This window comes from Berkeleyomyces rouxiae (genome assembly GCF_048999995.1).
Source record: "Berkeleyomyces rouxiae strain 22BRR77 chromosome Unknown BrBRR77_ptg000007l, whole genome shotgun sequence".
Classification (NCBI taxonomy): Eukaryota; Fungi; Ascomycota; class Sordariomycetes; order Microascales; family Ceratocystidaceae; genus Berkeleyomyces; species Berkeleyomyces rouxiae.
Window position 1 is genome coordinate 123,221 of NW_027396497.1, and position 25,724 is coordinate 148,944.

At 52.5% G+C, this 25,724-nt stretch overlaps 7 protein-coding genes across 7 annotated transcripts; 5 read left to right on the forward strand and 2 right to left on the reverse strand.

Moving 5' to 3' along the window:
• Positions 1–2,786: 2,786 nt before the first annotated feature.
• Positions 2,787–4,148, forward strand: BROUX77_005808 (uncharacterized protein; the record flags this gene model as incomplete). The annotated part of the gene is made up of 1 exon (XM_073750723.1): positions 2,787–4,148. The coding sequence occupies one exon, from the start codon at positions 2,787–2,789 to the stop codon at positions 4,146–4,148; it is 1,362 nt and encodes a 453-aa protein (XP_073603678.1).
• Positions 4,149–6,997: 2,849 nt separating this feature from the next.
• Positions 6,998–7,867, forward strand: BROUX77_005809 (uncharacterized protein; the record flags this gene model as incomplete). Its single annotated transcript, XM_073750724.1, has 1 exon — positions 6,998–7,867. The coding sequence occupies one exon, from the start codon at positions 6,998–7,000 to the stop codon at positions 7,865–7,867; it is 870 nt and encodes a 289-aa protein (XP_073603679.1).
• Positions 7,868–10,997: 3,130 nt separating this feature from the next.
• On the reverse strand, positions 10,998–13,272 carry BROUX77_005810 (uncharacterized protein; the record flags this gene model as incomplete). Its single annotated transcript, XM_073750725.1, has 2 exons — positions 10,998–12,217; positions 12,369–13,272. The coding sequence occupies 2 exons, from the start codon at positions 13,270–13,272 to the stop codon at positions 10,998–11,000; spliced, it is 2,124 nt and encodes a 707-aa protein (XP_073603680.1).
• A 3,799-nt stretch (positions 13,273–17,071) lies between these two features.
• BROUX77_005811 (uncharacterized protein) lies at positions 17,072–18,478 on the forward strand (the record flags this gene model as incomplete). Its single annotated transcript, XM_073750726.1, has 1 exon — positions 17,072–18,478. One exon carries the CDS (start codon positions 17,072–17,074, stop codon positions 18,476–18,478), a length of 1,407 nt encoding a protein of 468 aa, XP_073603681.1.
• Positions 18,479–18,808: 330 nt separating this feature from the next.
• On the reverse strand, positions 18,809–19,195 carry BROUX77_005812 (uncharacterized protein; the record flags this gene model as incomplete). The annotated part of the gene is made up of 3 exons (XM_073750727.1): positions 18,809–18,876; positions 18,932–19,075; positions 19,144–19,195. 3 exons carry the CDS (start codon positions 19,193–19,195, stop codon positions 18,809–18,811), a joined length of 264 nt encoding a protein of 87 aa, XP_073603682.1.
• Positions 19,196–19,550: 355 nt separating this feature from the next.
• BROUX77_005813 (uncharacterized protein) lies at positions 19,551–20,635 on the forward strand (the record flags this gene model as incomplete). Its single annotated transcript, XM_073750728.1, has 2 exons — positions 19,551–20,150; positions 20,270–20,635. The coding sequence occupies 2 exons, from the start codon at positions 19,551–19,553 to the stop codon at positions 20,633–20,635; spliced, it is 966 nt and encodes a 321-aa protein (XP_073603683.1).
• Positions 20,636–22,169: 1,534 nt separating this feature from the next.
• On the forward strand, positions 22,170–25,547 carry BROUX77_005814 (uncharacterized protein; the record flags this gene model as incomplete). Its single annotated transcript, XM_073750729.1, has 1 exon — positions 22,170–25,547. One exon carries the CDS (start codon positions 22,170–22,172, stop codon positions 25,545–25,547), a length of 3,378 nt encoding a protein of 1,125 aa, XP_073603684.1.
• Between the last annotated feature and the right edge of the window lie 177 nt (positions 25,548–25,724).

Below are 25,724 nucleotides of genomic sequence, written 5' to 3' on the forward strand. Positions count from 1 at the left end.
GAAGACCCAAGTCTTTTAAACCTTCCGGAGGAAAGAAAGAAGAATGTCCAAGTGGCTTGTGAAGTAGTCGTTAACACCTTGGTACAGACTTTTCAGTACATGATTGCTAGTAGAATTCCCTATGCAATCTTGACAACCAACGTGCGAGCTGCTTTCCTGCACCATAGCCTATCGGAGCCCGACGCTCTACAGTACTAGTTTGCTGTCCATGGGGATGATGTGTCGGAAATTCCTTCCCGTAGGGCTGCTGCGCCTGTTTCTGAAGGCGACATTGTTGCTGAGGCATTTGAGAATGAAACGAAACGAACACCAGTAGCCATGCTATCAACACTAGTGGCGTTGGCACTCGATTATGACCCCAAAAACGACCCGGCTGTTGGCCCAAAGTTCCATCTCCCCCTGTGGATTAACCTTCTGTCCGAAAGCCGAGAATCTGTTGCTGACACTAGAGATAAAAATAATGGAGGCCAGCAGAGCCAAGGCGATTCTTCAGGCTGTGTTGAAGAACACAGTGGTACTCCAACTTCGGGCACCGTACTTCCCTCAAGCCCAGCTTTTGCTACAGAGAAGCATATGGAGACTCCGCTTTTGCCGTATTGCACTCATGAATGTCTTCACGGTTTTATGGGAGATGGTTGGCTTGACAGGAATTGTCCCAGCTTTAACAGACACAAAGCTAGCAGTCCAAGTCTTTTCTCCCTGAATTCGAAGTCCTGCAAGAAAAGAAAGGCTTCTTTGGAAATCTTGTGAAAATCACTCTTCAGCGCTATGGCTACACCTTCGTTGCCAAAGCCACGATTCCTCACTGCATGCCTATCCTCCGCCGCGAAATCAAGGCTTATTGTCGACTAAAGTCTCTACAGGGCATAGCTGTGCCCGTGTGCCTCGGTCATGTGCACTTGGACTTGAGCGTATACACGGGATTCGTTGCTTAGGAGTTATTGCTGCTCTCTTATGGTGGCAGACATGTCTGCGATCTCAGTGATGTAGAGCCTGAAGCCGACAAGTTGTGCAAGATGGTGGGCGATTTAGGCGTCGAACACGAATATGTTCGCAAGTCCAACGTTGTGCTTGACTCCGAGTCGGGCACATTGATACTAATCGACTTCGACCGTGTCAAGTTCGGTAAGCCTCTGTTGCTACTTCAATTAGGATCTTCTATGCCACCAGCAAAGAAGCAAAAGACATGTAAGTGTGCGGCTTTTCGGAAGCAAAAAAGAGGATTTCAAGTTGGGCCATATCTTCCAAGACTTGAGTTGATTACAAGAAAGTGTGGCTGTGTGGTGTAACATATATTACATTGACACCTTGTTCGGTTCGTGTTTGTTTTTAGTGTCTTTCCCATTTACATAGTTGACGTTTCTATTCTCTGAAGTTTTCAACCTCGAAATAGTTCTGTGATGATGTATGAGACTCGCAACGCAGATGGCTTTCTTTATTTGCTGGGCTCTCGTCAAATGCTAGAACATGTCTTAATGGCAAGTCAATCCTGCAGGAGTTTCCTGGTGGGCCCAACTCCAATATTCAAAACGACACAAGTGTAACTAGATGTGAAGATTTTGAGTATCCCAATCTGCGCCTGAGAATCAGAGTAGACAGCTAGCTATGTGTTGGCCATCTCCGTATCCGTTGACCCCATGCTACTTTTCACAGAAGTTGGGGCTGCGCGTGAGGATATTAGCTTCTTGTCACCACTACTATTTAGCGCTTTATCGCCATTGTCATTCACCACATTGGTTTCAAGTCTAGACACGCGCGGTTTGTGTTTGTCGTCGCAGAGTCTGCTACCGCCCCTTGGGCTGCTGTCGTAGAAGTTTGCGTAGCACTATCCGCGTGATCGGCTTCTATATACACGTCTTGGGAGCTCGGTTCCTGGCCATCGGTATTACCATCGTCGCTGTCCTCCCGGTGGATAAATTTGAGAAGCTTCACTAGCGTCTTGTCCAGCTCATCGTTGACCCGATTTTTATTTTGATTTGAAAGTCTTTATTTACCTGTCTACTCGCGAGGGATTTTCGACATACGACAGGGGACTATTTCTAGTACCAGAAAAATTACATAACAGAAGCAAAAACCAAAATCAAAAACCATGCATACAGAAACCCCACAATCCAAAGTATAATGACAGGAGGTTTCCCACCTGCCCAGCGCAGAGGCTGTCCTTCGTCCACGTGGCCCCAAACGTGGCCCAGAGTCCTGGCCTCACCGCCGATGCAGTGATAAAAGTTATTGTGCAAAAAGGAAAAGGGGGTTGGCGGCGTGTTCACGCCAGAGGGTTGGCAGCGCGATTGCGCGAAAAAAGATTGGGCCCCAGAGGTGGGCCCTGGAGGCTAAGCTGCCCCAGGCAAAAAAAAAAAAATCACCACCAAGGCGCTTGACGCCATCTGCAGCCCGAGTCCACGGCCGTTGGCTCCGGGACGACATCGGAGTTGGTTTCAAAAGCCAAAAAGAAACATCCAGTCTTTGTGAGGAATGACTTTGCGTAATCTGGGAATCGAACCCAGGGCTAATCGAAATCATTACCGGATGGCAACGATTAATGTTACCACTACACCAATTACGCTGGTGATGCTCGTGATTCACGGCTTCGTTGAGTGACGGAGAACTATTGGTTCTTATATATTTTCGACAAAAACTTCCCTCTTACAACTACAGGAATAGGGGTCAACCCTAAGCAACCCTTATTATTCACTACATCATCAACACGACTTTTCTCTCTCAACAACCTCAAAAAACGATTTCAGACGCCTCTTTCCGTTAAGAAAGACCGAAGAAGTACTACTAGAATGACAGAGCCGAGCAGCACTGCAAGCGCGCAGGCGCAGCCATCACGCCCGGAGGCGCCGCCCAAGAACAACATGGCGGACACCCTGGCCAACTGGCACGCGAAAAAGATCCAGGAAGCTACCGCGTTGGCCGAAATCGCGGGTGAAATCGCGGCCAAAATGGACGAAGGGGCTACTAAAGCCTTCAAAGACGCCTCGATCAAGAATGGGGCCGAGAAGAGAAAGAAGTTGGAGAAGGCGCTGGCAGACACCCTGAAGTGGTGGTGCGAGTCAGGCGGAGGAGTGGACACCGCGACTGCGAGTCCAGCCCCTCTACATTCGACGACCAACAACGCCCGCGGCAACAGCACAGCGCCAGCCGCAAAGGAGACACCGAGCAAGTCGGGAAAAGACACGCCCGCCAATAACGGGACTACGAAGGCGTCCCCCAGCGAGGGACGGGACAAGGCCACGGGACCGACCAGCGGTCCGAAGACGAACAACTCGACATGGTCGCAAGTTGCCAAGAAGGGGGCAAAAGAACCGGCGCCTCAGCCAGAGCCCAAGACCAAGAAGCGCACGAGCGCGGAGAAGAAGGTATTCGTGGAGCTCCCGGAAGGATCCCAGTTTAGGGAACTTAGCCCGAGCGCCATCACTAGACGCCTCAACGAGGGAGTCCCCAAAGGGAAGGGAGTGCTGGAGGCGGGCTTCAGCAAGAAGGGACTGATACTTGTCGCCGAAGGAAAGGCGAAAGACCTGATGGATCGCGCAGAGCACATCAAGAAGGCTCTAGGCGCAGTTACAGTCGAAGAACCCTGCACGTGGCAATTCGTGCGCGTATACCGGGTTGAGCGAACCATCCGGGAGCTCGGAAGCGACGGGAAAATTGCCGCCCGCGCCGTGACTGAAGAGGACATCCGAACGGCGGCCATGGAAGCCTTTGGATGTGCACCCCTGGCCCTATCGTGGTGGATCCAGGAGGGCATGCACGAGGGAACAGTGTCGATTGCGCTGGATCCCAAAAAGATGAAGGGAAGACCCAACCACGTGGCGTTCATGGGAACGACACGACCGGTCTCGTACCCGTCCAGACGTCCCCGGGCCCGCGGTCACTCCCAGGAAACCACCGCGGAGGAGCCAACCGGGCGCAACACCGGCGATGAAGCCTCAAGAAAGAGAAGAAGGGTCGTCTCCCCCCACGGTATACGAGACAATGGTGACCATGAAATGGACGTCACAGAGCCCCCCGCCAATAACGACGACGCGACGAAGATTGCTTCCGCAAAAGACGCAGAGAAGCCCGGGCCCCCCCAAGCCAAGAACAAGGATGATGTCGCCACTTCCCCGGCCGACGCGATGGAGACCCGGGAAGAAGAACTATGATGGAGGGCCCTACAGAGCCAACAAGGAAGCAGAGTGTCAGAATAGCGCAGGTTAACGTGCAAAAGGCAGCGCCATCACACGCAACCGCATTGCAACAGGCACATACTCTGGGAGCAGATATCATTGCCATCCAGGAACCCTGGGTGGGCAAAGATAAAAAAGCTAATAAAACACAGACGCACCATCAATACGACCTGGTGGCACCAATGACGATATGGGACCCAAGACCAAGGGCCTTATTGTACGTGAGGAAGGGACTACGATTTGAGTGCAGGTCACTTGGAGAGGAGCACCCTGACATCACGACAGTGACGATTCGATCTGGAAATACGACAATCCAGATAATAAACATATACAACGCAGGCAGAGGGTCTGTGAGAACGAACGAGGCGGTCCTACGACTTTTAGAGACTCGCATATCCAGCCCTAGTCTGATAGTTGGAGACTTCAACCTCCACCATCGGGCATGGGACGAGAAATGCGAGAGGACGTCTCCCGAAGCGGAAAAACTTTTGGAGTGGGTAGAGGAGCGTGAGGCAGTCGTACTCAACGCCCGGTTAGGCCCGACCCACGACAGGGGACACACCATTGATTTGGCCATTGCGGCCAGAGGACTCTTAGCGCAACGGACGGTGAGGACGGAAATCATTCCAGACTTATCACCTAGCGACCATGAAGGCCTCATGACGACCATAGAGGGAGCACCAGCAGACAGCGACGCCACGGAAAAGCGACGAGACCTGAAGAAGTTGGACGAGGAGCGATTCGCCAAGGAATGCAAGCGACTCAAAGACGATCTGGAGGGACTGACAGCCGACGACCCCGAGACGATTGAAGGGGGCCCGCAGGGCTATGCTGACAAGCTTGCTGAAGCCCTCACTGTGGGACTACAACGAGCGGTGGAGGTCTGTGCCCCGGAGGTACGGCCGAACAAACGAGGAGTGCCCTGGTGGGATGACAGGTGTAAGGAAGCCGCGAAAGTACACCGGAGAGCCAGACGAAGGTGGAAACAAGCCATGAGAAGCGGCGGAGCTAGGCCCGAGATCGCAGAGCAGAGGAACCTGGCAAAGAAGAAGTTGTGCAAAGAGGTTCGCAGAGCGAAGAAAAACTACTACGCGAAGGAGATCAGGGAGATCAACGACACGAGGAAGATTTTCGAAGCAGCCAACTGGGCCCATAAACAGGCCAAGCAACGCACCCCTCCTCTCAAGAAGCTCAACGGGGAGATGCTGTCAGACACCAGGGACAAGTGCGAACTCCTTTTGGACGTGCATGCACCGACAAGACGAGAAGACGACGAAGCACTGGGTCCACTAGACGAAGACGGGAGAAGGGTCTGGGACCCCCCAACCGAGGCAGAAGTGCTGCGGGCCATCAAAAAGCCAGCAAACACAGCCCCGGGAATGGACGGACTCCGAAACGATCTGTGGAAAAAGGCCTGGCCGCACCTGAAAGAAGCCATTGTCCGCCTCTACCAAGTGGCCCTGACCCACGGAGTACACCCTGACATTTTCAAGAGGACTCGTATGTGTCCGGTCCCCAAGCCAGGGAGAGACCGTCGAGAGCCAAGGGCATACAGACTCATCTCGCTACTACCGACCCTAGGCAAAGGCCTGGAGCGACTGGTGGCAAGGCGGCTGGCCTATGAAGCCGTGGAAAGAGACGTCATTCCCAAGAGGTACGCTTGTGCGATTCCAAAGCGCGCGTGCTCAGACCTGTTGCTCAGTCTGGTAGACTAGATCGAACGGGGCTGGGAAATGAAGAACGCAGTGTCGATAGCTACATTCGATGTCAAAGGAGCTTTCGATACTGTCACGCCGAACCGCATGGTCAACCGACTCCAGGAGGAAGGGTGGCCAATAGCACTGTGCAAATGGACAAGGTCGTTCCTACAAGGACGAAGCGCAGCGCTAGCGATGGACGGTCATGTCACGGACCCGAGACAGCTGGGAGGCTCATTACCCCAAGGGTCACCGGTCTCCCCGATTCTCTACATGCTGTTCATGGCCCCTCTATACAGCTCTCTACCGGGAGCTAGGGGTTACGCAGACGACGGATGTGTCTTGTGGGCTTCGCCAGATTTGAGGACCAATGCACAGGGGTTGGCTCTCCTTTTGGAACGGGCTGATAACTGGTGCAGAGGAAATGGCCTACAGTTGGACCAGGGAAAGACGGGGATCCTGCACCCCACCAAGAAAAAGCAGGCAGGGAACCCTCCCGTGAAGTTACCGGACGGGAACGTTATTGAGGCCACGCCACAGGGCAGCACTCTCCGCTGGCTCGGACTAGAGCTGGACAGGAAGCTAGCGTTCACTCAGCACCGCGACAAGACGATCAGGAAGATTGAGACCACAGCCAGCGGGCTGAGACTCCTCGCAGGATGCCACAAGGGAGCTCCCCCGGGCCTTTTACTACATGTAGTGAGAGCCTGTGCAGTCTCCAAACTGACGTACGCTGCGGCCGCCTGGTGGCCGATGCACAAGGAACGGAAGATCGCCACGACAGCCAAGCTATTTGATATAGCCCTCAGGAAAGCGATCCGAGCAGCCTTGCCAATGTACAGAACGACGCCAATCGGACTGTTACACCGCGCAGCGATGATTCCGCCGGCAGAGATCCTCCTCGATAGCAACGCTAGAAGAGAAGCAACCCGGCTGCACGACCTCGACGACGCTCACCTGTGTAAGGACTGGGACATTGGCAACAGAATTCAGACTCTCTCTAGGCTCCTGCCCAAGACGATACCTAGCCCTGGCGGGGTGAGACCTGCAAAGGAGAGACCAGACGACCCCATCGAGATAAAGGGCGACAAAGATGAGGAGGTAGCCAGACATCTGGAGGACCTGCGCATGGTGTGGCCTGATACGGTGTGGGCCTACTCAGACGGGGCGAAAGTCAAAGACGGCGGCGCAGGGGCCGGGTGGACCCTGGTGGTAGACAATACGACCTGCGCCGAAGGTAGCAAACCATTGGGCACCTGGCAAGAAGTGGCTGACGCTGAGGCAATCGCAGCCCTACACGCCGTGCAAGCGGCCCACGAGCTACCGCAAGAGACGACCGGCGACCTCTACCTGTGTCTTGACAACAGGGGCATTGTGAACCGTCTGAATGCAGAAGAGGGCGACCTGGGGACATCCCAAACAGTCATCGATGAGACGAGACGACTCCTGGCAAGCTGGAAGCTGAGACAGGGCGGGCCCTTTGCGCCAAAGGCAAGAGTCAGATGGGTACCGGGCCACAAGAACATCCCCGGCAATGAAAGAGCCGACCGGTTAGCCAGAGGGGTTGCTGGGACTGAAGTTGGCGGGCTCGAGATGTCGCTCTCCAGGGCAAAACGTTGGTGCCGGGAGCAAGCCGCCACAGAGTTCAAGACGTGGTGGGGGGCACAGAACGGGCCTTCCCATATAGACAAGCCAGAGCCCGTCGAACCCTGGAAGTTCAAGGACTACAGGGAACACGACCGACTCGATATTGGCACATTGATGGCAGCAATTTCTGGACACGGCGACTTTGCCACGTACCACCAGAGGTTTGAGCACACCGGGGCCACTCACGATTGTCCGAGATGTGGACAGGAGAAGACCCCGTGGCACCCGTGGACGTGTGACTCGATCCCACAGAGGCTACGGCTGACGGAGAGACTCGTTAAAAAGCTTCTCCCTACAGTCAAAGGAAGCAAGCAGCTCCTCAAGAAGTTGAAGAGGGTGAGAGAGGAATGACCAGCTGCGATGGCGTTTGGCGTGGTGTGTTTTTTGTACTACTGTTTTGTCTTTGGGTGCTTTCTTTCGTGTATTACTTGTTTTTTTCTTGTTTTCTTGTTTCCCTGTTATGTTTGTCTGCTCTTTTTTTTTTTTTTTTTTTTTTTTCATTATCACAGTCTTCATGTATCCCCCCTGATGTATCCTGCGCCAGGAGGTGCTTATCACCACAGGGAGATCCCGAGTCAGCGTCTACAGTTTCTTCGGAGCTGGGAGACTACGGTCACCAAGGCAGTCTGATTCGGAGGATCCCGGCAGCCGGTTATGCCGCTGCCAGGTTGCCAGGACCTGCCTGGTCATCTTATGAGTGTTTGACGAACACTCCGATTGATGTAAAATAGATGAAATGAAATGAAAAAAAATTATATATTTTCGACTGACACTGGTTTTGGTGTTTCTTGCTGCTCATAGCGGAGTGTGGACCACTGGTTCTTCGGGGCTTGGGGATGGTGCGCCATCCCGAACACACAGAAGCTATGCGGCGTGTTGAGCGGAGGACTTTAAATTCCCGTCCGGTAACCAATCCGGCGTCGTGTGATCTTAGTGATTTTGGTAGACGTTAAATATAGTCAAGACAAGTCAAGTCAAAGCCCCCAGTAATTTGTGTAGACATCAAATTCAAGTCCCTCGTCCGATCATCGGAGTGGCAGAAGGTTCCTTTGAGGTCGGTTTCCTCCCCTTCAAGCCTTTGCTCAAGGCCTCATGAGGTCAGCAACACGAGCCCGATGCTGCCGCTATTCTCGTCTTCTTCAACACAACAATGAGCGGCAAAGCCTGAGTCCACTCTCCTCCCAATTTGCCGGATTCTCCCGATGTTGACTCGTCCCATTTTCACACTACCCTCTCTACGGCCACCAGTCTCTTGCTCACCACCACTACACATCTCAACTCATGGAGCCATCTTCGCAGCTCAGGACTACCTCGTTGAAGGTTCAGACGGTCCACCTTTTTGTGATCGAGAATCTTCTCCTGCGATAGCCTCGCAAACAAGAGAATAATCCCAACCCCGATGTGCTCCTCCGGGCCAAACCCCGCCCCGATAGCCGTTAGCCTCTTAGACCTCGGCCACATGCCACTTGCCGCAAGCCAAACCACAAGGCAGCCAATTCCGGCGCCCAAAGGCAAGCTTTTGGGTAGCGTGAAGTGAATACTCTTCTGGCCGCAAAGCTGGACCCTAAAAAGTCGCAGGTAGAAGATGTTGAAACCTTTGCGCACCTATAATTGGTGACCGCCAGAGAGGATGGCGAGGGGCTTACTTCTGGAATATGTCATCATATTGCTGCGAAGTAATAGTAGGTAGACGTTAAATAATACAAACAAAGAAAAGAAAAGCAGCAATACTAAACAACTATCAAGTTTATCACAACAACGAAGTTAACGTTGTCGAGCCAGCACAGACAGGCTTTCGAAAAGCAAAGCCGAATACTAGAAAGCCGACGAAAAGTCGTCGAAGACCTGATACTCCCGTTGCTTGAGGCATTCGAAACCAAATGCGCGGGGTATAAGGATGAACTGAACGCGTCCACGATCCAGACAACGTTGAGCATGGCCGAAACGATGACCGCCACCCTCATGGCCACCCTGTTCAACGGAGCGCCCTCCGCAAACGCGGCTGCCAAGTAGACCGAGACAAAGACAACCACCACCACGACGAAGGCCGGTCCTACCTAGGCCCAGAAAGCGAAGCTGGCCGACTAGCTGAGTCCCACGACGTGACAAGAGGCGTCTAAACAGAAGGCAACATATACAGGAGTTGGCGGCAACTCAGTAGCCCAGCAGATTACTACAAAAACTGCCCAACAAGGTGGCCAGCGCTCTAACGAGCCCAAGCAGTCGAGTGAATGGGAGACTGTTTCTAGCGAAAGACAAAAAAAGAACCCTTTGGCCTTTAGTCCTATATAAGAGACAAGTGATGGCCATGGTGGATGCTGTCTTCTTTTGCTTCGTCGTTTCCTTTGTTCTGGTCCTAATTTTCCTTTATACCTGTAGTCTTGTTGCTCATAGCGGAGTGTGGGCTCCTGTTTCTTCAGAGCTTGGGGGTGGCCCACCATCCTGAACACACAGAAACTATGCGGCGTGTCGAGCGGAGGGTGTTAAATACCTGTCCGGTAACCAGTCCGGCGTCATTTGATCTTGATTATTCATGTAGACGTCAAATATAGTCATGTCAAGCCAAGTCAACCCTCGGCCCTTTTTTGAATCACTCTGTACCGAAAGCCGCTGGCCTCTTAGGCCCCAATCACACACCTCTCGCCACAACCCAAAAGTATCAGGTAGTCAATCCTGAAGCGGCAGTCAGATCGTTAGACGAGGTGACACAATGTACTATAGGCTTAAGTCGTCATGAACAAGTTAAACACACACACCAACAATACAGAAGAGTCAGAGAAAGAAAACAAGAGAATCGAGCGACAAAAAGACCTTTTCTATAATTCAGAAAGCCCTCCTCGAACAATAGTACAAAAGACAAGAAGAACAAAGCTAACAGGACAAACAACGACATCAAGAAAAGAAAAAGAAAAGCATCACGAGACCATTGCAAAAGACAAAAAAGAAATAAAGAAAGATGGAACCGGACACGAAGCAAGCATACAAAGAAACCAAGACCACGACCATGAGACGCCTTCCACTCCGTTAGAAATGCTTCATGTTGGTACACGGGTGCGGGGTGTAAGAAAGGAGGAGACGATGCGTAGGACAAGTAAAGACGAGAGAAGAGAGAGGGGGAGGGGAAGGAGACAGAAACATGGAAAATCCTCGACGACAAACAGTATGAGGGGAGAGTGAAAGGGGGGAATGACATGGAAGAAAACGAAGGAGGGGGTCAAGAGAAGGATGGAAGACACACAGGTCGTAACAAAGACGAACCCCCCGGGACACTAAAAGGAAACAAAGAGAATACAAACACAACAGAAACAACACCCAACATAACCCCGGGAGCAATACCATACAATATGAAAGAAGAGAAAATCAAAACAGGACAAAAGGAGATCAAGCCAGAGCTGCGAAAGCCCCCTTTCGACGTCGCCCCTTCCCCCTCTTTGGCGTTACCATGTCTCTTCACAAGCTAGTCCTGCGCCCCTCAACGCTACTAGTTCCGCGATGAAGAGCCATTGCCGCCGTACTCGCCTTCGGCGTGCAATTGCTTCTTCTCCTTGCGGGCCTTGATCACAAACTCTGCCATGATCTGAATATGATCCGCAGGGAAGTGGTACGTCGGGAAGGCAGGGATGCGCTGCAAAGCCTGGCGGTCAGGAGGGCCGAGTAGCTCGACCACCTCAAGTGTGTTGGTGCTGTACCACAGGTAGTCAATGACGTCAGCGAAGCCGGGCGTGTAGTTGGTGAAGGCCATTTCGTCAGGGGTGCCCTTGAGGTGTGTGTAGGCATCGCGCAGTGAGAAAGGGTGCTCGATACCGACGCGCGTGAAACTACCGTACTGGTACTTGCGAATTTCCTCGTGATCGGGATCGACACGACCCATGCTCATGAGCTCATATACGGAGCTGTCAGCCAGTGAGTTGAAATCGCCGCAAACAATGAGCGGGATATCGGTGTTGTTGCGGTAGTCTTGGCTAGGTGCAGGTTCCACTGGAGGCTGTGGCGGTGGGTCTGAAGGGTCATCTGACTTGGGAATGACAATCTGCTTCTTATCCTTGAGCGCTGGCCACCTCGCGTACTTTTCGGCCAGTTTGGTAACATGTTCCATCATGATGCCGGTTTGGATGGTCTTGACATCAGCCAGGGCGGTATCCCAAGTCAAGTGAACGTTGACGAGGATGAGGCGTGCGCCGGTGACACGGCTTTCAAGGAAGCAGATGACGGCAATATTGTCGCGGGGCATCACACGATTGAAGACGTCGTGTTGATTCTTCATGTCTGGCCTATTGATGGCGATGCTGGCGAATTCAATAAGTTGCTTGTCGAGTAATATGAACTTGCTATTCTTCCAGAATACGGCGCAACCATCGACACCCAGAGCGTCCTTTTCCGACATGGTCTTGGCGCGAGATTTGGGCCATTGTACACCCTTGTAATCGTACTGAGCAAGCTGCGGGCTAAAGTCCTCCTTGAAGGCCTCGGTTGATATCTCCTGCAGGCACAGAAAGTCGGCATTTTGGTCTTGGATTTCGTCGAAGATGACCTGCTTGCGGTATTCCCAAGACAGGGCATTGCTGGGAGTGTATCCGTAAGTCTGGGGAGTGGCGTACTTGTCGCAAAGAACGTTCCATGTGAAGACCTTGATGCGTTCAAGAGAGGAAGAGACATCCTCTTGGATGGTAATCATAGGACGGGGAGGTGGCGGTATGGGGACTATCGGAGAGAAAGAGAGAGAAAGGAAGAGCATTAGCCGTAGGAACAAAACAGATATAAAGACAAAAGGTAATAGCCATCGTCCTTAGGCCAGACTCAAGAGCGAGGCCTAAAAAGAAAGCAAAAAAAGAGAAAAAAAGAAAAGACTTACTCGGCATGTTCTCTCGCAGCGATGTCACCAACGCATTTGTGCCCTTTTCCATAATCAGCTGCTTGTACTCGCCTAGCAGCGGATTTCCTTCAATTCCCAGTTGTTCCAGCTGATGCAGAGAGCCGAGTTCGTTGGGGAGGTCACGGATGTGGTTGTCAAAGAGCAGCAGCTTCTTGAGATATGTGCACATGCCCAGCTCGACGGGCAAGTTGGTGAGCTGGTTGTGCGAAGCATCGAGCCAACGCAGCTGGCGCAAACGACCAATAGAAGCGGGCAGCACGCTGATCTTGTTGGAGGCTATGAAGAGTTCCTGGAGGAACTCGTAGTGGAAGAGGGCCGGGGCCAGGTTCCGCAGGCCCTGGCCACTGAGATCGAGATTGTTCCAGTCTTGGCGCTTGGTGGACTTTTCAACGGCTAACGGCCGTCTCATATCATCGGTATCGTCGCCGGTCTTGCCGCCATTAGCGTTGGGTGGAGGGCCAACGATGCCCTTATTTTCGTTTGCCCTAAGACGAGCGTAGTAGTGTGGCTGATGCTGGTCGGTCATAGTCGCGTTGGCTCTTTCGGATTCCTTGTGCAGGCGCAGCTGCTCTGCCCAGTGCTCGGTGATGTGCTGCGGCTGTTGGGTGACAGCGCGGACGCCGTGGCCGTTTTGCAGGGCGGGGTTGACAAAGTGTTGCGCACCCTGCAGCACGCTCACATTGGCGGCGTATGACGCATGGTGGTTGTGGTTGAGCAAGGCGCCGTTGGCCAGGTTGCCATTGCTATTGACGTGGGTGGACGGGTCGTTTTGGGGGTGGTGAGGAGGGTGGCCGTGGGGCTGGGGTTGCTGGTGGTTGTTGAAGGCAAAGGGATATACGGCCTGCGCACCCGGCCGGGCGGCAGAGCGGGCTTGGCTGTACATTTCGAGATGGCTATGGCTGGGGGACAGGCTAGACTTGAGCTAGGACAAGGCCGGTCAGGTGGGTTGGTTGTGGTGACGATCTTTGGACAGAAGCGGTCAAAGAGGGTCGGGCTCAAGCCGGAAGGCTAAAGACTACAAGACGGCGTTTAGAGCAAATGGGCTATGAATGCAGGCGGTAGCAATAAGCCAGATAAATCACGGGTGGCCGTCGATGGCGGGGCGTGATGGAATGCTGGCAGCAGCGGGCTTGGGGGGCCCGGGAGAGGAGTTGGCGATGTTGATGGCGGCGGCGGCGGTGGCAATTTGTAGAGTCAGAGTCAGAGGCGGTGGTGATAGTTGGCCTGGTGGTGATAGTCACCACAGTGGTCCTCGTCGTCGGCGGGAGGGCTGAAAAAAAGAAGGAAAATGCAATTGATAAAAGGGATTTATTTCCATTGACCTATGTTTAGTGGCGGTCAATAAAAAGCCAAAGCAAATAGGGCGGGCGAGTTGCGAGTTGAGGGTTGCGGGTTGTGTGCAGCAGGCCAGATGCAGACTTGGGCGTTACTTGCGGACGAACAAAATGAGACGACAGAACAGGGACGGGAAGAAGGGCGAGTTGGCGATGTTTGGGGAGGGCGGAGGGCGGTGCGGTGGGGAGGAGAATAGTGGATTGCAGTGGGTATATGGGGAGAGGGGGGGTAATGTAGTGGGCTGTGGCAGCTAGATTCAGTGGGTGCAGTGTGGGGGAGAGGGGAATAATATGGTGAGTTCTAGCGATGTGGCCGCTAGATTCACAGGGCTCAGGAGTGGGCTACAACGAGAGGGAAAAAAACATGCACCAGAGTTATAGCGCACAACCCTGATAACTCTCAAACTTACAGTGATACATGTAGTGCTTTTAGTGAGGTACAGGGGGGAGCCCTCTGTAACAAGCAGACGCTGTAGCACGCGGGCTCTGTAGCAGGCAGAATGCCCTGTAAACTACCTGCAGACTCAAACAACTGCTAACCACCAAGAACAAAATCAATACAAGAGATATGGCACCAGGAGCTTGCCAACAAAGGCCGCACTCTGAGAAAGACCAGCCTGGAAGAAGAAAAAAATGCTATACTCGAAGCAAGGTTGCCTTGCACAATCTCGATATTGTATCTTGAAATGAAGGTTATAAGAAAATAACCTCCTGTAAAATAGACTTGACAAGAAGGAGAGAATAAGGGAGACACAGCGAGAATTAATTCCAGGCGTCGTTAGTTGTTGCGTTGCCTTGTGCCGCATGGAGAAGGAGCAACAAGGCTGAGACTGGCTGCATCCCGGAAACTGGTAGCCTTGTCATGTCCTCCAGTACGTACTCACTTCTCCAAGGCCCTGGCCAGTTTTTCCAAGCATGTTGCATGTTGTCCTTCTCCTTATGACAAGGTTTCAGCTCTAACGCCCCCTCCCCTCTTCTGTGGGTGTTGTCCTCTGAGCTTTTGCGGAAGAACTGCTAGCCACTAGAGACTAGGAATTGGGAACTGGCCAGCTTACGGCTTAGTAGGTGTTAGTAGGATTAATAACCCTATATTTGGAGCAATCCCTTCGCAAAGCATCCATCTACAGCCACAACAAGCGCTTGTTTGGCAGGCCGCCCAGCGGGACTTGTCCATATCCAAATCTCCTCATGATCCTGCTCCCAATATTCCGGCTACCACTTGCCCACCAGAACTGGTTTCATGGCATGGCACACGACGCTCCTCGCCAAAAGGTTCATGTTGAATATATCGCTCGCTCGTACGTCACGTGTGTGTCACATGACAAAGGCTTACTCTAACCCCAACCCCCACGACGTCACCCTGCACCTCACCTCACAGTTTTCAACATTATTGTGACTAAGGATGTGAAAAGAGAAGAGAGGAATTGTTGTGTCTTGTCTGGCGTCACATTGAGTATTTGTCAAAGCTGCATTACACTTGCCTTCCTCTCCTATTGTCAAGTTTCGCACCACACGCACGTCCTGAGGTTCTTGTGGCCAATGATACAAGCGATCCAGACGCTTCATTCTCTAGCCATTACTGGCTGTATATACGAGTCCTGTCTAAGAGCTGAGCTGCGAACAAGAACAAGCACTCATGACTTCCAACTAAGCCTAGATTTTCTTGGCTTGGGGCTTGCTTATTCGTGCTCTGTTGATTTGCCCCCCTGACACCTCCCCTCATGGAAGTAGGGTAGGGTCGTAGCAGAGGAAGGGCGAGCTTGGGACCTGAGGCTGGAACTCTTCGAGCGATACCTTCGAAGCTTATCCCATTTTTCTTGTTTTTTTTTTTTTTTTTTTTTTTTTTTTTTTTTTTTTTTCAAGTTGTCATGCAAGTAGTAAATGGGTGCTGGTGGGATTTGATCTGTCTAGAGAATCAGCTTTCTCCGCGGAGACATCGGCATGCAATATCTGAGACCTTCCCGCCGCTGCACATGGCATATGCTTCTTTGGCAGCCTTGATGGATGGATGACGTAGAGAGTAGAGAACCAGCACAGGAGAGCGAGACAAGCAGTAGATCCTGCTTGAAAACAGTCAGGTCAGCATAACTGCAGCCTTCACTGGACTTCCGTTGCCGCCGCGTTGAGGTTCGAGGACAGGCAAAAGTACACGATATCCACCAATCAGAGACGGAATGTATGATGTGCAGCCAGTGAAGGAAAGGGAATTGTAGTTGTGGTTCTAACTGGCTACATAGTTCTATATGTATGCTTATATAGGGCAACTGCTACTGCAATTGCAACTTGCAAGCAATCGCAATCCAGGCCGACGTCACGCCTTCCTGTCCTGTTCCTACGGCGTCGTTCGTACCTCGTCGAACCAGCGCACCGCGCCTTCCTGCTCCCCTCTCGCATCGGAAAACACAGCTGACTCGACGACTCGTACGTGTGGGTCTTACACCTCGCACTTACGCAGTCTGGCCAGTTGGCTGGGCGCTGTGGTTCTGGCTCAGTGCAGCTGCCGTTTTACCCAGGCTCTCGTCATCTTTCATTTTCAAGTCTTGGCTTCAGATAAGATCAAAGATCAACCCACTCGGCAATTGCCTCATCCTCCTGTTTTCCTTCTTCCTTCTTCGGGCGCCTTCTCGTTTCTTGTTTCTCGTTCTTTCTGCCTACTATTCCTAGCCTAGCGTGCAAGGCTGACAAACAAACCCCTAAAATCTCAGCTAGCTTCCGTAACTGCCAACTCTGGACCCTCCTCTTCTCCTTCCTCTTATTCTCACCTTCTCGCCTTTCTACCAACTTCACGTCTTCTTTACTTTCGCTTTCTTTCGCTCCCCCCTTCGCCGCCGCCCCCCTGCGCTCTGGTCGCTCTGGTCGCTCAGCGCCTTTAGTTTTTTTTTCTCCCCTTGTTGCAGTATCCACCACGTCTTTTGTTTTTCTTTTCTTTCCTACTCTTCGTCTCCTTCTCTTCGCCCTTCACCACTACAAATCTCACATTCTGGTCACGGCTCTGCGCGACGGTGTTGCTGCATCTCCTTTGCTTTGATTCTCTCTCGTTGACGCCAATTTCGCTGGCGCTCTTGTTATTCTTCTTTGCCTCCTATTTTGCTGCTTCTAAGCTGTCCCTACCGTAACCGCCCTTCTTTTCGGCCTCGCCGCCGCTTAATTGCTGCTAGTGCTGTCGCTAAGAGCTGGTCGCCCGCCATCCATTGTTAGCCGTCTGAGACTGGCCCACCCGAACTGCCGTTGTCAATACCTGTTAGCACTGTTGCTCTGCTCCAAGACCCTGGACAAACCTCGACACCCCTCGCCCAACTTCTTTCAGCTGCCGCCGTTTTGCTCGACCCGGTCCCGAAACATGCCGTGATGATCACCGACTTCGACGCTTCAAGTAAGCTGCCCAAGCTGGGCGCTACGTTCGCGCGCGCCAATTCCGTCTCGGTTTCCGTGTCCAGCTCGTCGCTGGTCAGCAAGACACGCACTATGAGCAGCGGCCACCACTCAGCCTCGGCCTCCTCCGAAGCACTCCTATCTAAGCCCTTTGTGCTTAAGAACAGTCGCACATATATCAACGATGTTAATCTGCCCTATCCTTTACCTGTCGACCTGACGGAACTGCACCGCCAGTCGCTCCGGACGCTAATGCTGATTCAGCTGTTCCGCGTACCCGTATGCTGTCCGACTCTGACCGTAAAACCGCCGACCAAAGTCCTCGAGGTGGGCTGTGGCTCTGGCTTTTGGAGCATGATGTGCCATCGCTATTTTCGCAACCGCGGCCACAGCAGCGTCTCCTTTACAGGCATGGACATTTCTCCTCTCGCTTTGAGCTCAACAAGCGGGCTCCGGCGACCTGATCAAGACATGAAGTGGCGCTTTGTGCAGCACGATATTCGCCAAACGCCTTTCCCTTTTCCCAACGAGGAATTTGACCTCATCATGGTAAAGGACTTGAGCTTAGCCATTACCAACGACATGCAGCAGAAACTCATGGACGAATACATCCGCCTGCTCAGTCCTGGCGGTATTCTTGAAGTGTGGGAGAGCGACCACACCATCCGCTTACTACGCCCGCCACCGCCTGTTGCTCCCGGGTCATCACCACCTGCCACGGCAAACTGCCCAAACACGGCCAATGCTTCCACTTCCACTGGCGTAGCAGAAGAAGAAACCGAAAGAGCCTCTGCCATCACCATGGGCGCTTACTTAATGTCACCCAACACAGCTTTATCAGCAGCTCTTAACAAATTCCTGGCTGAATACAACACATGGCTGACGCGCGCACTGGAGTTGCGCGGTATCTGCCCTGTCCCGTGTACCCTAGTTGGCCCGATGCTTCTCCAAGAAAGCGACTCGTTGACGGACGTACGATCCTGCCGCCTCGTTGTTCCATTTTCAGATGTGCGGTGGGAAAAAGAGGGTATTGGCGGTGTACAGACTCACGCTGGCGCAAGCAACAATAGTCACGGTCACAGCCACGGCCACAGTCATAACCACAACAGCAGCACTTCAAAACACAGATCCAAGGGTCGCCACCATAGCAACAGAACATCATCCGGTCTCTCGCCAGGCCAAATGGCACTACGGCGCACAGCACTCATGACAGTCATCCAAGAGATACAGGCCCTGGAGTCGGTGCTTCGCGAAGTAAATGGCAAAAGCCAGGACGAGTGGGACACTTGGATGGGCAAGATGATGCATGACCTGCTGCAGGAGAACGGGACGTCGTGGGGTGAGTGCCTGGAAATTGGAGCATGGTGGGCACGAAAGCGCTGAGAGGCCTCAAAGTCAGAAACTTGTCATGACTGTATCCTCGCCAAAAGTTCTATACATTGTCTCAGGAATCACGAGACGCCGGCGTCTTGCATTTTGGGGAGGCCAGGGAAGAGACTTTTACAGACCAGGACGGCAGACGAACAACACGGGCTGTCTTGTTTTTTTCGGCTTGATTTGTTACTATGCATTACTTGCAGTTCCATGTTTTACTGGATGGGATATCACTATGCTTATACATTTCCTTCTTTCTTTTTTCAACTACATGACTAGTGATGTTTTTGCAACCATCTAACTAACTAGAACCAATGAAAAGGGTGCCCTGCCGTCATGTCATGTAAAGGGCTCATAAGTATGGCGCAATGTTCTGTACTTCTTCAGATAGTAAAGGGTTGTAATTTCTAGCGCGTGTTAGTCCTTCTTTTGAGCCTCTATCCGAGCCCCTGGACCACTCACCCTTCTTCACAAATTCTGCCCGCCGCAGGCCCTCGCGGATTTCTGCCTCATCCCGGAGATGGCTTTTGGCAGCGTACGCCTTGTGCAGCCTATCACGAAAATATTTGAAGCCCAATGGATAGTCTCTGCCGATGAAGAGCAGTTCTGCACCGTCAGTCGCCAAGGTCAGCCTTACTGGAGAGGATGTAGGAGAAGGAGATGTGGACCTTTACCTTTGTAGCTTTTAATCACTTGATGGCGCAATTCTGGGTTGACCCCCTTCATGACTTATTTCTGTATGCGGGAAAACGAGACGAAACAAAAGTCATGGCCCAGAGATTCCCTCTTCGGGCTTGTCGATGTTCAGAATGTAGTGTAAGTTGGAGGCTCTCAGAAAAGCGGGTCAGAAAAGCGGGACGCACGGTGGCGGCTAATCAGCGGCTAATACTGACATCGCGTCATTGCAGGCCCCCTTGTGCGATTTGGATTTCTTTTCTTGCATGCATGTCTTTGCGTCATGCCCCAAGCCCAAGTCCAAGCCCAGGCCCAAGCCCGTGGTCCCCTTTGCATCTCTGCGCGTCCCTCTGGCCACCACCTCTGCGAGCCTTACGACTAATGCGACGTCTTGGCCTTCCAGATTATGCATAGAACAATCTTTCAGTCTTTGGCAGCTGGCTCGCTGAGGCTCCGGGCCACCGCCACCCGGGCCCCCGGTTCTTGTGTCCGCGCAGGTGTCGCAAGCGTCTCTCCCACACGCTTTTTCACCGATGACTCTAGTCCACAAGACGATCGCAATGGTTGGGGGTCAAAGACACAGCAGCCGCGACAACCGCGCAACCAGCACCGTGATCGCAGACCGAAGACAGAACGCAGCCCAAGAGCGGCTCGACGACCAGCAAGAGACGATGAACAACGGCGACCGGCATTCGCGCAGCCATATTTCTTCCAGTACAAGACGGCGTTGGAGCGCATTGGCCGGTGCTTGAAATGGGGCTGCTCGGAGGAGGAGTTGGGGCTGGCGTCGTTCATTGTGCGCAACTTGGTGTGGAACTGGCACACAAACTGTGCGGCAGCCTTTGCGTCGTTCCGAGTACCAGGAGCCCAGATTATGCGTGTGAATCCGACGACATCTTCGCTGACACGCGCGGGCGTGGTGCCTGTGAACCAGCTGTTTCAAAACTTGACGGGCGACGATGAAAGTTTCTACCTGAAGCACCACGAAGTAAATGTGCGCAAGCATGTAAGTGGCTGCCCTTTCCCCCCTGCACTGCGCTGCACTGACTGTCCTGGCCTAGCTTGATTTCTCGTTTACAAATTCTTGCACAGGCCGCTCTCGCTAACTCTTTGATACTACCACAGTCGGAACGCAAAGCACGCAGCGGTGAGAAAATCATCTCGTTCACGTCCTTCAAAATTCACCGCCCAGATGGCGAACTGCCTGCGGTCCACATCAGCTTTGCCACGCACATGTTTTACCAGTCGACGCGCGAACTAGCCGCCACCGTGCAAGTCCACTCAAAGGTCATGGCACCAGAAGAGGAACTGCCACGTATCCGGCACATCTTTGAGGAACAGGCTCGGAACAATGTTGAGGTGGTTACCAAGGGCCGCAAGTTTTGTTTCATCCTGGAAAAGGACTTGAGACGACTGGAGGAGCAAACATGGAACCGGGCGGGGGCGGTTGAAGATCTGGGCAGTGCGGCTGGAACGGGAAACACGGCGTAGACGGAGGTGTAAATAGGTGGAGTTGGAGGTGTCGTAAAGGGGCTTGGGGCCAGAAGAAAGGTTCATGACCAAGTCATGAGCAGAACGCCAGTGAGACGTTGTATCAGTCTGAGTGCCAGCTGGCAGTAATCTCAATATCAGTTCTGTAGTATGGCCAGCTGCCACAGGCTGTACGACAGCTGCCACGCGCAATAATTGACCTGATCTGGCATCAGAGATTTCCGGGGCTTGTTTGCCGAGAGATGGGGTTGTGCCTGCTGCACACCTCGCGTGAAACTACAGCAATGAGCAAGCAGCACAAGAGAGAATTCTTTGTCCCTCCAGAGGAATCACATGCTTAAATCAACGGGGAACTTCAAAGGCCACCGCTCTGGGTTCTACCGCAGTGTGTGGAAAGCACAAAGAGACTCTGGCTAAGGGTCACTGAGGCACATCACATTAAGTGGGAGCCGGAGCGTGCGAAAACATGGGCCTTGGCACTGTGATGCTGCTGACCTGGCTGGAGACTCGGTGGTGGCCAGTGCTGGAGCACAGTCGGCGTTGCACAGTGCGCTGTTAGACTGTTAGAGCGAACCTTGGTGCCTGTCAGATGCTAGGCCAGCAAACAAGTGGGCGACGGTAGTGAATGAAGACGCCGAGGTTTGGTTGAGTGTGTAGTTACATATGTACATATTTACATGGTTTATGCCATTACAAAAAAGCTGGCTGTTGGTTGTATTGTGAGCATATCACTAACTGATCATTCGTTGTATCGGCCGCTCGCCTGGTTTAAGCTTAAGAGCCCAGAACCTTCCCTCTGTGGTGTAGTGCGATGCAGCTGCCGTCTCCGGAAGCAGCAATGGCAATAAAGAGGGGGAAGAGGCAAGAATGCAAGAACGGAAGGCGCCCTTTTTGGGCAAGAGCCTACAAATCGTGTGTACTAATACAAAAAACTAGTCAACTATGTAGCTAACTAGTTAGCTAAACTTCGTAGTTACATGTGTTTGTACATCGATTCTACCTTGTCAAGGCAAGAATAAAACTCTGCTTGTCCTGGGATGTTGCCAAAAATAAGAGACCCCATGGGAGACGCAGATGCTTGATTGTTTTTTTCTACCACCTTCCGTTGTCACAAGAGTGTCACTTTTTTTCCTTCTCCCCTGTTTTTGACTCCCTTTCCATCCTTTTTCTTCCACTTTGACCTGTAATTTTCATGTGTATTTTTGCCTCCAAAAATCTTTCTTTTTCTGATCGACAAATTCCCTTTTTTATTTATTTTTTGGTACAAATTGCCACTTTCGACTTTGTATTCCTTTTCGCTCATTTTTCTCTTTTTGTTTCTGCCGACATCGTCACTATCGCAGCCTTATCCGTGCCTGAATTTGGCCCTCTCCTGTCGCCTTGTGCATCGTCGATTATCAGCCTCATCGTCTTCCTTTTGCTTCTGTGGCTGTTTTTGTGTGCTGTGCTGTGCTGGCTGCGAGACAAGTCCGACCCTGGTCTCGCTGTGTCTCTCTTTTTTTTCTTCCCTCCCTGCATCTGGTCTGCATAGCGTATGCCTCGGGTTGCAGCCTCTGTAAAGCGACCTTCCGCCAGAGTACCCCGACCTCATCATCATCGCGTCTCCAGTAATGGCCTTGTAGCAGACTCGGTAGTCCTCACTCCAAACTCCCGCTCCGCTCCGCTTGCCCTGTCTCCGCCTTCATCCCCGTCCCCGTCGCCACTGCCGCTTCCGTCCCTGGCTCCCACCTCGACCTCGGCCAATGGGCACGCGATTGGCTCCTCGCCATTTCCGGCGGCTACTGCTATGAACAACCCCGTCACCACTGCCGCTGCTGCCGCCCGCCGCCTCCAAAATCATCGTCTCGATTCTGCCTCCGCCACGGCTGCCACCTCGGCTTCCGCTATGATTGGCACTCGTCGTGACTCGCTGGGCACCAGCTCCGATATCTCCAGCGCCGACTCGTTTGTCCACTCCCAGAATAACCACCGCCACATCGACGTCAACGCCATGAAGAATGTCGACGTGCATCGTGATTCTGGCACCTTGGAGATGGCCACCACTATTCTCAAGACTCTCCCTGTCCAAGATACGCTAGCTATCCTCATCCTGCTGCTTCACATGCCCCCCGTCATCCTGTCGCTCATCTATGTTGCCTTCTCGTTCCTCACCTTTGTACCGCCCGTGACCACCAGCTCTGGCATGAACATCAATTTTGCCGATCTCCTTGACTGGAACAACACCACCAAGCCGTCCGTTATGGCCGCCGCCTCGCTTGATATGATTCTGCTGCTGTTCTGGCTCTTTCTATGGCCGCCAATGCAGCTGTTCATTTTGGATCTTGCCAAGCTCGTTATTTCAGTTACCCTCGGAGGCGGTCCCAACACCACCGTTATGGCTGCCGCCGCTGCCGCCTCGTCGTCATCGTCAATATCGTCATCAGCTTCGAAAAAGGATTCCAAGGGCTTTGCTGTGTGCTTGAGCGTCCTGGCCGCTACCCATATTGTCAAAAACACAAAGCGTCTTTGGGCGCCATCAATCAATAGAGCCTTTCCTTCGTCATGGCCGCTGCCAGACTTCATCAACCCCAGTGTCGATGAGCTTGCCCCTGCCACGCCCCATCGTGGCGTCGAAGATTGGGTAAAAAGCGCTTTAGCTATTCACATTCTTATGCAAGGTCTTGTCCGCCACGTCAAGGGCTGGTACATTCGTCGAGAGCTCAGCAACTCGGCTTCCTCGTCGTTATCCTCGTCATCTCCATCGGCCTCCTCTACGTCTGCTGCCCAGGGTGACCCTGAGGCAGGAACTCGACAGTTTTCAGATGCCGGCACCGATTCTCTTGCCAACGATCCCGAATCTGCCATTACCGCCTCTGACGGCTCCCTAACACCCTCTCATGCCAAAAAGAAGCGGAAACACAATGTCCACGTTCGCTTGCAGCAGCCGCTCTGGTCTGCTCTGGCTAGCACTAAAATTATTATGGCTAAAGAATATGAGCTCTCCCAGGTGGCGCTTGAGTCGGCTGACTCAAATGCCACAGGAGTCCACGACTTGGGAAATGCGCCCTTCAATACGCAACAGTCCCAAATATGGATATCATATATCGGCTGTGATGAAGTCTATTTTAGCACCAGTTTTTTTATCAATGATTCTACGCCATTAACCTCAACTTCTTCGATTTTGACCTCATCTTCTACTACACCTACTACCACCATTGCTTCCACAAAGTCTGCACCGTCCTCTACAAACCAAAACAATGCTGTTTCTGGAGGCTCTGCAACAACATCAACAGTTGGCTTGCCTGAAGTTATCGATCTCAGCAAGCCGTTCTATGTACGAATCAACAATGCACATTGGCCCTCAACTCGCATTGTCCCTGCCAAAGACCAAGAACCTACGAACCAAACAAAGGACGACGACCTTTCAGCTCCCTCTACATCCAAGTCCACTGCTTCGCCTCCAGCGGTCAAAAGTCCTTCAGAGCTCCGATGGTGCGGTGATATATACGGACTTCGGCCAATGAGCAAGTATGTCTGCGAGTTTGTGCATAGCAAGACCGAACAAGTACTCTACGCAACCACCATCACGACAACTCCTGAACCTTCCTGGAATCCCGATACCAAGGCTGTTGCGGCTGTCGCACAGACCGCACAGTCTCAGTTAAAGCCTGACTCTCCAGCAACTACCCTCAGGACTTCGATCGCCGCCGCCGACGACAAACTCATGGATGAACGCAGCCGCCTCAAGACGCTGCGCAAAGAATGGAAGGCCAAGATTAACTCGTTGAAAAAGGAAATTGAAGGACCTGAGAACCCCACCAACACGACCAGCTCAGGCGACGACCGACTTCGCCAAAAGATTCGCGCCCAAGAGACCCAGCAGGCCCAAGCCCTAAAAGACGTTGCAGAAATCAATAAAAGAATTGCTGCGATGGAGACTATACCTGCTGATCTTCTGGAACGTAAAAGGTCTGTCGAATCCGCCTACAACGCTGACAAGAAGCTGTTTGATATGATACAAAAGCGCTACAAGGACCACCGCGCCAGCTTGGAAAAGTCATACCAGGAAAAAGACCATGTTGGACAACAGCTGCTCAATAAGCGCAACAAAATTGCTACGCGTATTGCCAAAGTTGAGGTCGAGCTAGCCCACGTTACAGATGCCAATGCCCGAGGCCTCGACGAGGCCGAGAGACGGCGTCAGGCTCGACTTGACTGGCTTAAGGAAATGGACCATCGCGAACTCAATCTCAAGGAAATTATTAGCAACTCTGAAGCCCGCAATTCCGTCATGCAGGATGCCATTAACAAGGCAAGCCAAATGTACGCTGCCAACTACCAAGCTTCCTATGAGATGCCCCAGTCTGAGCTTGGGTCTGTCTACAACAACATGCCTCTTACCTACGATGTCCTCGACCCTGCTGTTTCGTGTAGTCATGCACAACCAGGTCTCACTACTTCCTCTAGCTCTCACGTTCCTCCTGGTCTGTATGGTTCCGTGACTGGTTCCTCTGGTACTACTGGTATTTCCTCTAGTGGCTGGAACCCTGCAGCTGCTCCTCACTATCCAACTAGTGTGTGGGGTACTTCCAACGTCGATTCCTCCGGTCTTACCACAAGCTCTGCCTTTCCGCCTTTGTCTTCAACTGCCGCTACCGGGATGGGATCTGGCCCTGGTCTGTCTAGCGGGCCTGGCACCGCTCCAATCTGGGGCTCAACGACGGTATCGATGTCACATTCAGCACGGATGGGCGGCGGTAAATTTCGCGGCCGGTCAAGCTCCATGCTTAGCGATGTCTCGGGCTTCACGCAATCGACCGGGCCTGGCGATGCCGATGAGTCTCGTATAGCCATTAGCAACGGCAATACGTCGAGTAGCAGCACCAGCACGGAGGATTCCACGCGAATGAGTCCAGCAGGCCCCGCGGCGTGAGTCTCTCACTTTTCCCTGGAAAAATGTGTGTTGCAAAAGCGGCAAGCCGGGCAAAGCTCTTGATGCAAGAGGCTGTCTTTGTGTTTTTTGTTCAATATGTTTTTTGTTTGTGTTAGAAGCCTTAAGTATACGTACTAGACGTGGTTCTGGAATAGAGTCATTTCGTACAATGTGGTG